The sequence below is a fragment of the Cherax quadricarinatus genome, chromosome 2, assembly GCF_038502225.1.
Source record: "Cherax quadricarinatus isolate ZL_2023a chromosome 2, ASM3850222v1, whole genome shotgun sequence".
In the NCBI taxonomy this organism is placed as follows: Eukaryota; Metazoa; Arthropoda; class Malacostraca; order Decapoda; family Parastacidae; genus Cherax; species Cherax quadricarinatus.
In genome coordinates, this window is record NC_091293.1 from 44,880,720 (window position 1) to 44,897,527 (window position 16,808).

The 16,808-nt window shown below is 37.1% G+C and overlaps 1 protein-coding gene across 4 annotated transcripts in view; it reads left to right on the forward strand.

Annotated features, from left to right (window-relative positions):
* Positions 1–5,733: 5,733 nt before the first annotated feature.
* LOC128690786 (nucleoside diphosphate kinase 6) overlaps positions 5,734–16,808 on the forward strand; it is a 95,707-nt gene continuing 84,632 nt past the window's right edge. For all 4 annotated transcript variants that reach the window (XM_070088116.1, XM_070088110.1, XM_070088122.1 and 1 more), the window contains exon 1: positions 5,734–5,856. In XM_070088116.1, coding sequence (XP_069944217.1) covers positions 5,773–5,856 — 84 coding nt within the window. In that variant the 5' untranslated portion in view covers positions 5,734–5,772. The remainder of the gene's footprint in view (positions 5,857–16,808) is intronic.

Sequence of the window (16,808 nt, forward strand, 5' to 3'; positions counted from 1 at the left end):
TTTCTTATATAATTAGGTAATTTGACACCCACATAAATGGCTGTTAATTCCAACTGAGGTAATGTACGTGATTTAATTGGAGACACTTTAGCCTTAGACATAACAAGAGAAATAACACTATTACATTGAAGGTAAGCAACTGCTCCATATGCCAATTTTGAAGCATCACAAAAAATGTGGAGTACATTTTTCCCATTTGGATTGGCCACCTGGCGTGGGAACTCCAACATTGGAATTTTCTCATAATCACCAATTAATTCATCCCACCTGTTAATGAATTCCTCAGGTAGAATTTCATCCCAAGCACATTTAAGTTTCCATGCTTCCTGTATTAATAATTTCCCTCTTATAGTAAGGGGTGACACTAAACCTAGTGGATCAAAACATTTGGAAACTTCAGCAAAACTCTCTTAGTTAATTTATTGGGCATACTGTAATTATTAGGTTTTAACATTAACAAATCTCTCTCAGTATCCCAATTTAAACCCAATACATTACTACATTTTGGCACTTCATCTCCAGGGTAATCTTTACTTATTTTGTCCTTCAATTTGGACGAATTACTATTCCATTCTCTCAGAGGCATATTTGCACTTTGCATTATTTTATTAGCCTCTCCATAAGTCATTAACAGTTCCTCTTCAGTTGATGTCACACCCAGGAAATTGTCCACATAAAATTGTTTGCTCATTACTTTACTCATTGGACTTCCCGTACATTTAAGGTGTGCATTTATCGTCGCTTGAAGTAGGAACGGACTGGATGTAGCACCAAATAATACGCTCCTAAAGCGAAAGGTTTTCAGAGGGCTAAGTGGGTCAATAGGATTCTCAGGCCATAAGAAGCGGGTACAATCCCGGTCAGCCTCTTGTAAACCCACTCTTAGGAAAGCTTTACTTATGTCAGCCGTAAAGGCATAATTTTTCATCCTGAAATTTAATAAGATATCTCCTGATTTTTCCGTCAACGATGGACCTGTCATCAAACAGTCATTTAAACTAGGTACATTTTTGTTACTCCTGGCACTACAATTAAACACAATTCTCAGAGGAGTGGTCTTAGAATCCTTCTTCACTCCATGATGTGGCAAATAGTGACCATAAATTTTGGCTTGCTCAGGAGGTACCTCTTCTATAAATTTATTAATTAACTGCTCAGCAATTAAGTCATTATAGGCAGTTAACAATTCTGGTGTCTTACTCAGTTCGTGGAGCTGAGCCTTTAATTGTCCATATGCCATTCTGTAATTAGTGGGCAATTCTGGATGGTTCAGTCTCCATGGAAGTCGTACCCAGTATTGTCCAGATTCAAATTTTACATCTCTCAGGTATTGATCCTGAGTAAAAGAATCATCTGGACTTTCTTCATTTACATTTATTCCAATGCTGTCTAATTCCCACAATTTATGCACTGACTCAACACCATCCTCTATGAAAGAATTATACTGGGGCACAACTTCATGAGTAAGACGCAGTTATGGTATTTGTAGTTTCCTCTAGTCATGAATTATTATTATGAGGAATCCTACCATACATTACATGGCCTCCTGCAGTCTTCAAAAGGGTGACACCACATTTCTTTACCATACCCTTTACAAAGGAGGCATAATAGTCACTACCTATCAAATTATTTATTGGGCCTACAAAATCATCACTTACCCCAGAAGGTGCTAAATTTACATTATGTGAAAGTCTTTCTGTAGCTTTACTAAGCCCTACTGTAGATATTTTCTCTGGAAGTCTATCTACAATTACTGCATTAACACGTTTTTTCTCATTGCCCAACCTGACAGTTACATAAACAGTGTCATACAATTGAGCCCTTTTATCCGAGAGAAAAACAGATAATTTTAAAGTTGTGGGATCTCCCATCTGTACTTTCATACCATCAAGACATTTACATTTTATGAAAGTATGCTGGGATCCCTGGTTCAATAATGCAGTTACATTTTTTGATTTATGCCTTTTATCATCAATTTTTACCTGTAACACAGGTAAGGCTACTTCAGCAAAACCATCATTATTAATATTAGCAGCAATTTTTACATTAGCCACTGTTGTATCAGGATTGTCAACATTATCATTATTATTAACATTATCATATAGACCTTTACACATGACTATATGGTGTCTTCCTTTGTGACATTGATAACAGAAGTTTAATTTGGCATAACAATCCTTTACATTGTGATTACCCAAACATCTGATACATCTGTCAAGTTCCTCCAATCTTTCAACTTTATCATTCCATGAATTGTATGCATTGCAATTCTTAGATAAATTAGTACCCTTGCAGAAAAGACAATCTCTCTTTTCTCTGACTGGTTTCTTATTAACTGGGCTACTCTTAGGAGGGTACTTATTCTTCTTACCTAGTGGAGAATCATTATTTCTGATTCTTGCTACTTGATATGCACCTATGCAACTCTTTTTAGGAAATGAATTTTGATTATTACTATTGGGATAATTTCTCCCTTTGTGAAACTTGACAGATACCTCAGAGTTATTATGTGTTGCATCTTTAAAATGAGTTAGTTGGCTGGTCTGCAACTGCACAATTAATTCTTGTAGACCTAGTCTTATTTCCTCCAGACCAAAATAACCCTTGTGATATTTGTTTGAGAACCATTCAAGTGTTTTACAGCTTAATTTATTCTGTACCATGGCACTCAATAGCCAGTCTGATTCCTTCAGATTATATTTATTACTTAAAGTTTTGAGAGTGCTCTCCAGTTTAACTCTAAACTGCTGTAAACCTTTGTAAGTGTGATCTGGAGATTTTAAATTAACAATGATATTCACTAGATCCAACCTACTTTGTTCTATATTACCATAAGTGACCTTCAACAAGTCAACTGCTTCCTTGTAAGAGTCATCTACATTGGGAAAGGCTTGTATCAGTATGTGAGCATCTCCTCTTACCTGTCCTTTGAGGTAAAATAATTTAGTTACACAGGCTAGGTCACTCCTGTCATGCACAGCTGCTTTAAAAATTGACCAAAATTCCTCCCAATTTTCTCCAGGATTAAACACAGGCAAACACAATTCTGGGAGTTTTGGCAAAGACATATTATTTGTTGGAGCAGACTGATTAACTGCCTGGTTTACACATTTTAATTTATTCAAGGCCTGACTTTTACAAGAAAGAATCTTTTCCTCTAATTCATAATACTGATGTACTTCAGTCTCATCTACACAGTTTACTAACAAATCTCCTTCATATTTGTTGTAATATAATTTGTATGAATCATATCTGTTACCTAAAGCATCTAAATACAATTTTAAATCATCAGTATTCACAGTTTCTTGATTCATTAATTCCAAGCACTTTTTATATGCCTTGGTTACATGAACTTTCCAAGCCTGTAGTGATGCTTTCTTTACTCTATATTCCATATGTTTGTCTTCTACATCAGTTTCCTCATTTTCAGCCATGATGCATTGTATTAAATTCAACTTTATTAATAACACTGATTACAACTTACAACACTGATACAACTTACCTCTGAATAAATCCTAGCTACTTGAGCTTAGCAATTACATATAAAAAATTATAATATAATTTTAAATGTGCATTAATACAAACCTTTAGCCAAACTTGGCTTATCAAAATGAATATTATACAAATTAATAAATCCTTGCCAGAATTTGGCATAGCAAAATTAATATTATACACATTATAATCTTTAGACACACTTTTCTTATCAATTACACATACACTGATATAAATCTTGGCCAGAATTGTCTTATCAAATTAATATTATACAAATATAAATCCTTGCCAGAATTTGGCTTTGCAAAATTAATATTATACACATTAATATAATTAGCTACACTTGGCTTATCAGTTACACATACACTTATACACATTAATATAATCTTTAGCCACCCTTGAGCTTAGCTTATCCAAATTAATATTGTAATAATTATAATCCACTACACATTAAGTAAATTTGTGAACTTAACATCCACCTCCTTCTGTTATTTCATGTATAATTATTAAGCAATTAACTAATTAATGACTTCACTAATTACCTCCAGTTCAGGAAGGACCAACGGGCAATTTAAATGTGGAAAATTGCATTTAGCTGAATGTATCATTATATACATAACAGTAAATGAACAAAGATAATTATTATTTATCAGTTAGACAAGTAGGAATTTGGGACACCTAGGTCGCAAAAAATGTCCCCCTTCGATACCTACCACTGTCATATCCACAAGTTGCTCTGGACCTATTAATTACCAATGAAATATGTATGACCAGGAATACTGGTAAGTATATAAATTTTGTGGACTGTATATTAAAAATAATAAATGGTTATATATATACACAATGACCTAACAGAAGGAAAATATATCTTAATATCACTCACCAATTTGACTGGATATTAAGTTGTATCATACTCAGAAAAACCTCACTAACTAAATTTATGAAAACACTGGCCAGAATTATACACAAATCTAGAGAGCTTATCTGAGGTTCCTGGAGCTGTCTTGTCCAGTCGTCTGATATCTCAAGTTATGCAGGAATGCATGTCCAACAATTTCGCCTCCTATTTGAGAGGTGTCAGCCCAATTTTAACCTCTAGAGCACGAAAATTCCTTCCCATTACACTAACGTTGTATCCAATTCAAAACCAAGATGGCGAGTCTCGTCTGCGCAGACGCAGGCTTTCCATTTTCTTTTTTTTTTATTTTTATTATCACACTGGCCGATTCCCACCAAGGCAGGGTGACCCGAAAAAGAAAAACTTTCACCATCATTCACTCCATCACTGTCTTGCCAGAAGGGTGCTTTACACTACAGTTTTTAAACTGCAACATTAACACCCCTCCTTCAGAGTGCAGGCACTGTACTTCCCATCTCCAGGACTCAAGTCCGGCCTGCCGGTTTCCCTGAATCCCTTCATAAATGTTACTTTGCTCACACTCCAACAGCACGTCAAGTATTAAAAACCATTCGTCTCCATTCACTCCTATCAAACACGCTCACGCACGCCTGCTGGAAGTCCAAGCCCCTTGCACACAAAACCTCCTTTACCCTCTCCCTCCAACCTTTCCTAGGCCGACCCCTACCCCGCCTTCCTTCCACTACAGACTGATACACTCTTGAAGTCATTCTGTTTCGCTCCATTCTCTCTACATGTCTGAACCACCTCAACAACCCTTCCTCAGCCCTCTGGACAAGCAGAGTATAGCACTTTGTCTGGATTTTTTGGGTTATCCTCGGTAATTTACACTATGTATACTTGTATTTATGTGTACCTGTGAGACAGAGATAGACAGACAGATAGAAAGAGAGACAGATTGAAAGAGATACAGTGACAGATAGACAAAGATAGAGGCAGAGACAGATAGAGACAGACACAGATAGACAGAGATAGATAGAGGAAGACAGAGATACAGAGATAGACAGACCCTAAACTTGGGGTTAACATCACTTTCCTCTTAAAAGAGGAGTGTTAACATGACATTACATCAGTGAATCTTTGGTGTTTGCCGCACTGTTTGCTCTAGCTGGCGCTCAATTAAACTGGCGCTCCCACAAGGTGTTAAGTGGTCTCAGATTTTTTTTAATACCGCGCACACTGAGTGTTAGGACCCATTCTATGCTGACAAGGCATCTCAGGCCAGTCGTGCCAAATTTGAAGGCAGGAAAAATAAAACATATATATAGGTTTGGGGTGCTACGTGTAAGAACGTATGTATACGTTTGGACCATTTAAAGGTTAATGCTGTAAAATGAAATTGTTTACAGGAATACGGAAACATGACAATGGCCATTCGAGGTCGTCTGCAATTAACACTTGCACTTTTAAAGCCAGATGTTTCTCAAGTGCCTCATGTCCTGCAGGTGAGTCAATACAGTAGATTAACTGACCATACACTTGTTTTTCATGATAATGTCACTCTTAAAATTGGTATTGAACTTTATATCTTACCCTAATTATCGCATTTATTATTACATTATTATTTTTCAGCAAGTATGTTCTGCAGTTGGTGCAAGTGAAGGGAGTCTTTTTGACCTATAATAATTTGCAAATTTTATAACAATAAAGTATTGTTCTGTAATTAGTTTGGTAGAGTATTTCAGATTAATGTACAATGGTTTAGTTTAGCAGATGAATGGATAAGAAGGGACTGTAGTATGTTACATTTGATTGTCGTTTATTTAAATTACATGTAAATGTGCAAATAATTGTCATTTGTAAGGGAGTGTCATTAAAATTTTTTTACATTACAGTAGAACCCCTGTATCCATGGGGGATGCATTTCAAGACCATTATTAAGCAAAATTAAGGGGTATTTTTGGGTCACGGTAAACCGTGGATAACTGAAACCGTGGATACCAGACCCGCGGATGTGGGGGTCCTACTGTATTTTTACATGTAGTACAGTAGAGCCCCAACTTACAATGTCAGTACATTCCTGAACCTATTTTTCCATGAGAACAGTGTTACTGTTAATGTATTCCTGGGCTGTAATATTTCATTTCTAGTTTCACATAATTTTTTTCCAGAGAATTTTTAACCAATATTTTATATTCAGTACTGTTTCTTTTCACTTACAAACAGAGTGAGAGAGGGTTTGTGAGTGAGTAGGTAGGTGTGAGGGGTGAGTGAGGGCAGCTGGTTTGGGTGTGGCTGTGAGAGGATTAGTGGATGTGAGAGAGGATTGATGGGTGCGAGAGACGATTGGTGGGTATGAGAGAGGATTGGTGGGTGAAGGGTGTGTGGTGTGGGTGATAGAGGCTGGAGGGGTGGGAGAGGGACAGTGTTCTGTGGTACAGAGTCACCAACTATATGTGTCTAAGACACAGGTAACAATGTTGTGAGCCAAGGTCTCTCTTCTGGGCCCCAGACAACCCAACCAGTCCCCTCCCCCCAACCACAGTCACTGATGTAATATCACAACGTAAATATTAAATCTTCAGTTCTTTACCAAACAAATATGAGTTCTCTATGTGCATATGCAAAGTTTGAATGCATTTGGTGACAAACCAACCAAGAAAAATGTATTATTTATAATTTATACCTAAGAAAATAATAAATACAGTTGTCCTAATGTTGGAAGAGCGAGTCATTGTTCATAAGGAATTAATCGGTTCCAAAATGCCATTGTCATAAGTCAAAACCTCATATTCAGAACCTCGCAATTCAGAACCTCGCAATTCAGAACCTTGCAAGTTAGAACCTCGCAAGTCAGAACCTCGCAAGTCAGGGCCCTACTGTATTTTTCTTATTATTCTTTTTATATTGATAATTCTTATGCTGATTTGCTTTATATTTATACCTCTTATAATGCAGTACTGTATAGTGCCTTTAACACCACATTAATAGGATGCTGATCTCAGGTGGCTTTGTTCGCAATTGATTAACCCTTTGAGGGTTTTTGTCGTACTAGTACGTCTTATGCGTAGGGGTTTTTGACGTACTAGTACTCATAAATTCTAGCGACCTCAAATCTAGTGGGAGAAAGCTGGTAGGCCTTCATATGAAAGAATGGGTCTATGTGGTCAGTGTGCACAGTCTAAAAAAAATCCTGCAGCACACGGTGCATAATGAGAAAAAAAAAACTTTTTCCATTTTTTTTTAATAAATCAGCGACTTTGCAGTGTATTTTCGTATAGTATTTATTGTTGTATTCTAGTTTTCTTGGTCTCATTTTATAGAATGGAAGACATATTACTGAAATTGAGATGATTTTGACTGGTTTTACAATGAAAGGTGCCTTGAAATTGAGCTCAAAGTAGCAGAAATGTTCGATTTTTACCAAACTTCAAAAGTAAACAAATCATGCCAAGCGTGCAATACACGTCAACTGGTGAGTCTAATATTCTTTCACAAGTGCACCAATAATATTTATACCATTTTTTACACTAATGCAGTAGTCTGCATAACAGTAAATCTTATATTTTTTGTGAGAATAAAAATTCAAAGTGAAAAGCAAAAGAATATAAGAGGGGCCTTGAGACGTGACTAATGACTAGAGGAAATGTCATTTTAGTGCCAGGAATGTCTTTCTTGTTTATTCTGGACCCTATTCCGAAATTGGCATCTTTTGAAATTTGTGTGAAATTGGCAAAATTGCTAAATTCTGACCACTGTACTGGATAGTTGAATTTATAAATGGGTGGTTTCTTGCACCCATTCGATAGAAAAAATGGAGTTCTAGCGAAATATTCATGTTTTTTGTCGACTAGTACAGTGAAATTGGCCGAAAATGGGGCTCAAAGTGGGCAAAATCGCCGATCCGTAAACATCGGCGAGACCGCTAACTTTGCGAGAGCATAATTCCGTAAGTTTTCTATCAAATTTCAAACTTTTGGTGTCGTTATGATCGGGAAAAGATTCTCTATCTTTTCATAAGAGAAAATAATTTTTTTTTTTTTTTTAAATTTGGCCGACCCTGAGAACGAGTTTCGGAGAGGGCCTGTCGACCCTCAAAGGGTTAAAAGTGCTTTAGGCGATACAGACTGTACTTAGATTTAGATTTTTTATTTTGACAAATTATATGGTTGTACAGTGGAATATAATAGTTTGGTGTACATGCCAAAAGCCCCTCTGTATGCTGAGCATTTTGGGTAAGCTTAAAGATTAACTTAAGACTAGTAAGGAATAATACATAGTTTATATGGTCATTAGATGAGTTTGGGTGAGTATAGGAAAATTTAATATATCAGGTGATGCTACATGATAATGAGACTTTTTACACTATTGAATTAGTTAATAAAGATTACAGTATTACAACATAGCAATTTAAAACAATTTACAATATGATGTATTACAGTTGTACAGTGGTCCCTCGTTTTTCGTAATTAATCCGTTCCTGGAGCCATTACTATGAACGAAATTTACGATTTACGAATCAATTTTCCCCATAAGAAATAATATAAATACAATTAATCCGTTCCTGACACCCAGAAGTATTAAAACAAAAAAATTTTTTACATGAAATATACATGTAGTACATAAACAATACAATGGGAAATGATGAATGAAACATTAACAGCATAACACTTACCTTTATTGGAGATTCTTCTTAGTGTATGGGAGACTGGAGGAGGAGAGAGAGTGGATTGTTTATAGTTTGGAAGGGGAATCCCCTTCCATCAACACCTCAGGTACCAATTGCTTTTCTGGGGTTGTTTGTCTTCTCTGTTTCTTAATGCCACTAGGACCACCTTGAGAGTCAATGGAGTCCTGTCTCGCAAAATAACTGTGGAGAGAGCTCTATTTTTGGCATCTCTTTAACACTTCCCTAAAATGGCCCAAGACTTTGTCAATGTACATGTTGCCAATATGGCTTGCAACAACCTTGTTAGGGTGATGTTTCTCCATAAAGCTTTCCATCTTACCCCACATAGTAAAAATCTCTTAAATTTCTGAAGAAGGCACATTCTTCCATCTCTCTTCCTCCTCCTCCTCTGCAGCAAGATTCTGAGCTGCGATGTGTTGCTCTTCCTGCTGAAGCTTTTGCAGCTCCTCAGTGGTGAGCTCTTCGTTGTGGTCTTCCACCAATTCTTCCACATCCTCCAAACTCACATCCAACCCCATGGAACTCCCCAGTGCCACAATTGATTTTACAACAGACATAGGCTCATCAGGGTCAGTCCCAAACCCTTCAAAATCCCTCTTGTCGACACAATCTGGCCACAATTTCTCTAGGCAGAGTTCAGTCCTGGGTCACTCCCTCCCAGAGGGTTCAATGGAGGAAAGTGTTCTCTCCAAACTCACATCCAACCCCATGAACTCCCCAGTGCCACAATTGATTTTACAACAGACATACTCATCAGGGTCAGTCCCAAACCCTTCAAAAGACCATACTCTATAAGTCCTGGTAGTCACTCCCTCCCAAGCATTGGAGGATGCTGAAGTGTTCTCTTCAAAATTCCCTTAGGGTCAAGTGAGTGTCTGTGGTCACAGTCAACCACCTGTGAAACATTGCTTTTGTGTAGAGTTTTTTAAAGTTTGCAATGACCTGCTGGTCCATGGGCTGGAGGAGATTAGTGGTATTCGGGGGCAAGAACTTTACTGTGATGAACCCAAACTCCTCAAAAATTAGGTCATCCAAGTTTGGAGGATGAGCAGGTGCGTTCCATTACTAGCAGGCACTTGAGATCCAATTTCTTTTCCAGGAGATACTCCTTCACACTAGGGCCAAACACTTCATTGAACCACTCGACGAAAATTTCCCTCGTGACCCATGCCTTACTATTAGATTTCCAAAACACACACAATTTACTCTTCATAACATTGTTTTTCCTGAACACACTATGATTTTCAGAATGGTACACTAGTAATGGCTTCACTTTGAAATCCCCACTAGCATTAGCACAGAACATTAGCATCAGCCTGTCTTTCATAGGCTTGTGTCCTGGCATTGCCTTTTCCTCTTGTGTAATGAAGGTCCTCTTTGGCATTTTTTTTCCAAAAGAGGCCTGTTTCGTCACAATTGAGCACTTGTTCAGGTTTCAGTCCTTCAGCCTCTATGTACTCCTGGAATTCATGCACATATTTTTCAGCCGCTTTGTGGTCCGAACTGGCAGCCTCACCATGCCTTACCACACTGTGTATGCCAGTACGGTTCTTAAATTTCTCAAACCAGCCTTTGCTGGCCTTAAATTCACTCACATCACCACTATTTGCAGGTAATTTCTTTACCAAATCTTCATGCAACTGCCTAGCCTTTTCACAAATAATCGACGTCATAAGAGTATCTCCTGCTAATTGTTTCTCATTTATCCACACCAATAATAACTTCTCAACCTCTTCCAGTACTGGTGATCTCATTTTTGTCAGCATAGTTACTCCCTTTGCAACAACAGCATCCTTGATTTCCTTCTTGGCCACTATGGAACATAAGGTTGTGTAGGGTTTCTTATACATCCTGGACAGTTCGGCCACACTTGTACCACATTCGTATTGTTCAGTGATGGTTTTCTTAAATTCAGTCGTATTTCTCACCTTCTTTACCACAGGCTTGGCACTAGGAGCTTTCTTTGGTAGCTTATTTAGTACTTGCAAGCACTAAAATAAATGGAATACAGTGGACCCCCGCTTAACGATCACCTCCCAATGCGACCAATTATGTAAGTGTATTTATGTAAGTGCGTTTGTACGTGTATGTTTGGGGGTCTGAAATTGACTAACGTACTTTACAATATTCCTTATTGGAACAAATTTGGTCAGTACTGGCACCTGAACATTCTTCTGGAATGAAAAAATATCGTTAACCGGGGGTCCACTGTATTATGAAATATTTCACTGGAGCACGTGAGGGGACCTTCGCTCACTGGTAAACAATGCCAGACTGGCTGCCGCCACGGCTCACGCCGTGGGTACGCGTCCCAGACGAACTACGGCTCGCGAGTCAACCTATGAAAAGCGAGTCCATGTTTATTTGAAAATACCCCATTGATTGGCGAAATTTACGATTGCCGAGAACTACGAAAAGCGAGGGACCACTGTATTTAAAACAGTAAGTGGTTGAGCATTTATCAGTACAATATGAGTAGCTTTTTGAGAAACTGGTAGTGGTTAGGTATGGTTTGACTGGTTAATTTTAGGTAATGAGGTGATTTCTTATTTGGGCCTTAAACTGATTTGCAGACAAGGGTCCTTTAGTTTGTTCTGGCAATGAATTCCAGATCTTCGGGCCCTTTACATGCTTAGCATTTTTGCATAGGGAGAGATGGACACGGGGGATGTCGAAGAGTGATCTGTGTCTCATATTATGGTTGTGTGTTCTGTTATAGTTATCAGGAAGGAGTTTGAGAGGAGGGTTTACATTATAGTATAGTGTTCTGTGTATGTAGTAGGCACAATAATAAATGTGGATGCTTTGTATATTTAGCAAGTTAAGACTCTCGAAAAGAGGTGGAGTGTGTTGCCTAATGCAGGAGTTAGTGATCAATCGCACTGCAGTTTTTTGCTGGGTTATTAAAGGCTTAAGGTGATTTGCTGTGGTTGAGCCCCATGCACAAATACCATAGGTGAGGTAAGGGTAAATGAGAGAGTGGTACAGAGCTAGAAGAGCTGATTGGGGTACATAGTACCTTATCTTTCAAAGGATGCCTACTGTCTTGGAGATTTTCTTAGAAATTTACTGTATGTGTGTCTGAAATTTGAGACTGCAGTCAAGGTGGAGACCTAGAAATTTGCCCTCTGCCTGTCTCAATATAGGTGAACCATTTATCAATATGCTTAGCTGTACATTTGAAGCTCTGTTTCCAAAAAGCATGAAGTAGGTTTTGTCTATGTTGAAACTAAGTTTGTTGGTAATCATCCAAGTTGATATTTTTAGCAGTTCAGCATTTACTGTGTCTGTTAGTATGGTTGAGTTTGGGTGAGAAAAGACATAAGTTGTATCATCTGCAAATAAAATGGCTTTAAGGAGATTAGATGCATGTGGTAGGTCATTGATGTAAATGAAAAAGAGAAGTGGGCCAAGAACACTCCCCTGAGGGACTCCAACATGAGCAGGTTGTGTAGTGGAACAGGCTCCATTTGTGTATGCATATTGGGTTCTATTGTGGAGATAAGATTTTAGGTAATAGAGAGTGTCCTCTGACCTCGTAATGTTCGAGTTTTTGGTGCAAAAGGTCATGGTCAACTGTGTCGAAAGCTTTTCGTAAGTCTATGAACAGTCCCCGGGGAAATTAATATTTTTCGAGTGCAGAGTATATTAGTTCAAGCATGTGTATAATAGCATCATTAGTATTTTTTTTCGGTCTGAACCCAAACTGACAAGGGTTGAGTATGTTGTGCGATATGAAGTAAGAGTAGACTTGTTTGTGAATTAATTTTTCAAAGATTTTAGATAGGAGCAGGTTTGATATAGGCCTATAATTGTTCAATTCTGTTGGATCACCTCCTTCAAACATTGGGGTGACTCCTGCTGTTTTGATTATGGATAGGAAGGTGGAAGATTCAGTGGATTTGTTAAAAAGAGTTGCAATAATTAGTGACAACTCATGAGAAGCTTTTTTATACATGTACATGAGTGGTGGTAAGTTATTTAGGTCCCCTGTCTTGTTCTTCAGTGTTTTGATGATAAGCAATATTTCAGTAGAGTTTGTTGGGGCCAAAAATAGAGTATTTGGGTAGTTGCCAGCGAGGTAGTCCTTTGGTTGTATGTTTGAGCTTGGGATTTTACCTGCTAGTTTTGTTCCTATGGTAGAGAAAAAGTCGTTAAGTTTGTTGGCAGTATCGGTTGGCTGTAGGGGAGCTTCATCTGGTTTAGTTAAGTTAATCAGTCTTTTTTGTGATAGCTTTTTTGTACCTGGAATTTCAGATAAGGTTTTCCAGGTCTTTTTCATATCGCCTTTTATGTCATGAAATCTGTTTTCATAATACAGATTTTTTGACCTCCTTATTAGATTGGTTAGTATTGACGAGTAATGTTTTGTGAGATCCTTTGTTATTAGATCCATTCTGTACTGTTTTTCATATAGATGTTGTTTATCAATAGATTTGAGGATGCTGTTTGTAAGCCAGGGGCTGTTTAGTCTTTTTGCTGTGATCTGCTTAGTTTTTATTGGGCAGTGCATGTTATAGAGGTTTTGGGTTTTTTGTAAAAAAATATTAACACGTTCATCAATATCGAAGTTGTCTGCTAGCTCGCTTTGCCAGTCAATGTCACTAAATGCTGAAATAAAGTTATTAACAGATGACTCGTCATGTAATCGGAATGTGATCTTAGTTGTGTCTTTGGGCACTTTACCCAAGTTGGTTACGAGAAAGATGGGATAGTGGTCAGTGGTGTTATCAGTGATTATGCCTGCTTTTAATGGGGATATAGTGTTTGTCCAGATATGGTCTAGTAAAGAGGCATTTGTGTCAGTGATTCTTGTAGGCTTTGCTATTGTTGATAGAAGTAAGCAGCTATTCATAGTGTTTGTGAAGTCAGTCACTTGTGAGTCATGGTCATGGATTAGATTTATGTTGAAGTCCCTCTGTAAGTATTAGGTGGTGTTTGTTCATTTCAGCACTAGTTATTTTGTTTCTTAGTTTTTCAGTAAAAGAGTAAATATTGGAGTGAGGAACTCTACAAATTGCTCTGACTGTTAGAGGTTTTGTAAGGTTTTTGGATTTAAATTTAGCAAAGGTATATTCACCATGTTCATCCTTTGTGCAAGTAGAATTTATACACTGTAGTTCATCAGAGTAGTATATAGCTGTTCCACCTCCTAATTGATCTGGCCTACAATTGTGTATGGCTGTGTAGCCAGGTATGGAATAGATGTTTGTAACAAATTTTTTAGCCATGTTTCAGTGAGATTAATGATAGACATACTGACATTTAGAGAATTCAGTAGTGCCTGGAGGTCATCATAGTGCTTGCTGAGTAATCTGACATTATAATTGAATACTGTTATGTTACTGTTGGCACTAAGTAGTGTCTTAGGCTGACTAGCAGTATAATAAAGACAATTGTTGTTAAGATCATGTGTATCATTAAATAAAATGTTGATGTCAGGATCGATGTTTGCAGTCATATGACTGTGCAAGTTTAACAATGTATAAATAGTGTAAAGATAACTGTTAATGTTGTACTGGAGGTGATATGAGAGCTTATACAAGCAGTACAAAGTGTAGGTAGCAGAAAAGCAATTCTACAGATTGCACAGATACTTGATAAGTAATAATAATACAAAAGATATAAAGTTAAAAGATAGTAAAAATGGTCTTAAAAAAATTTAAATAGTAACATTTGACTTAAAGCACAAAATTTAGGCTAGTACATACTAGCATAAATTGTATGTTTAGTAATAATAATAATAGTAATAATAAAATAAACTATTAAGATTGGGTATATTAATAGTACCTAACAGAATTTGCACTAATGCTAGACAGTAAACAAAAAAGGGGAGTTTTGTATTACACAACTATTATAGACTGCACACACTAGAGTTAAAAATGAAAAATAAATAAATGTAGGACTTAACTAATGGAGGATTGCAAAAAGGAGTTACAAGATATAAAAAATAGACAGTTAACACTTAACTTTGGATTGTATTGCACTGATTGCTATAGATTGCACACACCAGAGAATAAAAATAAAGTAGTTAACCAATGGAGGACTGCAAAGGATCATTACAAACGAATATAAAAAAAAAAAACCAGAAATGTATATCTTTTTAGGCAAATAAGGTGGTGATCTTGAGGTGTTTAATAAGACTATAAAATATGAGGTGGTGAATGAACAGCTTAGAATCACTGCTGTCTGATTGACAATATGGAAATAAGAATTAAGTTTTACAGAAAAAATTCGATGAAAACAAATTTTTTTAGGGTCCCTTAACACTACTTGTGGAAGTGGGTACAAACTGCATTATTATTCTGACTCAGTTAGGCCAGCTTCGTCAAGGAATTTTTTTAGATCATGTGCGGTAGAAATGAAGTATCTCTTCATAATTTTGCTTTTTATTTTTTCTAATGCCTTATTGCAAAATATTATCTTTTGAATGACTATTTGCATATACTTAACAGGAGCAGTGACAAATGTATTGGCAAATATTTTATGGAAAAAAAAAAAATCAGAAAATGTGGTTATGGTATCATTTTATTTGTTTATTTCTGTGCATACTGTAAGTTAAAACCAAATTTCACTAAACATGAATGAATATTTAGGAACTATTTTTTTCCTAGAGCATGTACTGTATACAGTTCAGTATCATATATATTTTTTCCTACCTTTATTATTGATCATGTTGTGAAAAGAGATATGAGGGATGGTGCAGCAGAAAAGAATATGCACCAAATTTACACAGTGGAGAAAAATGTGTGTGGGGTGGGGGGAGGTCAGAGCCCTACTTTGTTATTGGGCTCTGAGGCTAATTTACAGATGCAGAAAACATTACCTAAACATTCCCACAAACAGATGAAACATTAAAGAACCAGGATTTTGCCCTTGGTTGTACTTATTCTTTTATGCCATGCAATCTTTTGTTTTCCAGACGGAGATGGTGAATGTTTAATTGTATTCGAAACAGCGATAGTGCTGATTCCACTTGCGTGTGCGGAAATTAGATCACTAAGTCTCTGAATTTCATAAGATGATTGGTGGAATTTCGGTGTTGTACATAGGCGTTGTTTAAGTTGTCGTTCCTACATGCGTATATGTGTTCATTGAGGCGGGTGTCGAGGTTTCTTGCTTCACCTACGTAGATCTTGTCAAGCCTCCACAGTATAGTGTAAACTCCTGCATTGACTGGTTCGTGGTGCTTGGGTTTTGTCCTGGTTAGATCCTTTATTGAAGTGGTAGAAGCGATGGCGACTCTGGTGTTAGCTTGTGAAAGTACTTTGAGACATTTAGTGCAACCTGGCTGTTGGGAAGAATTATAAAGCTACTTTATAACATCAGAAAATGTCAGGAAATCAGTTGGTGACTTATCTTTGCAGCCTTTATGGATGTAATATGTAACTTGTTCATGTCAGAGATTCAAAGATGATCAGGTACTCTTTGTTATACTGTAACTATGACTTTCCTGGCTCTCTTCTCTTCCACCCCTCAGGGGAACTGGTGAAGAGCTTTTAATCTTAGTCCTGAGATCTGTCTTGTAGCAAATCTCTGGAATTTCTTTATTTTATGGACCTATTTTCTTGTATAGGACTACATGTTGTATACTCCAGGATAGTTTGATGTACATTGTATACAGTATTTTGATAGACTTTTGGAGACATTATATGTGAGCAGGGTAATATATTATGAAGGGATTCAGGAAAACCGGTTAGCCAGACTTGAGTCCTGGAGGTAGGAAGTACAGTGCCTGCACTCTAAAGAAGGTGTTTGGGTTATTTG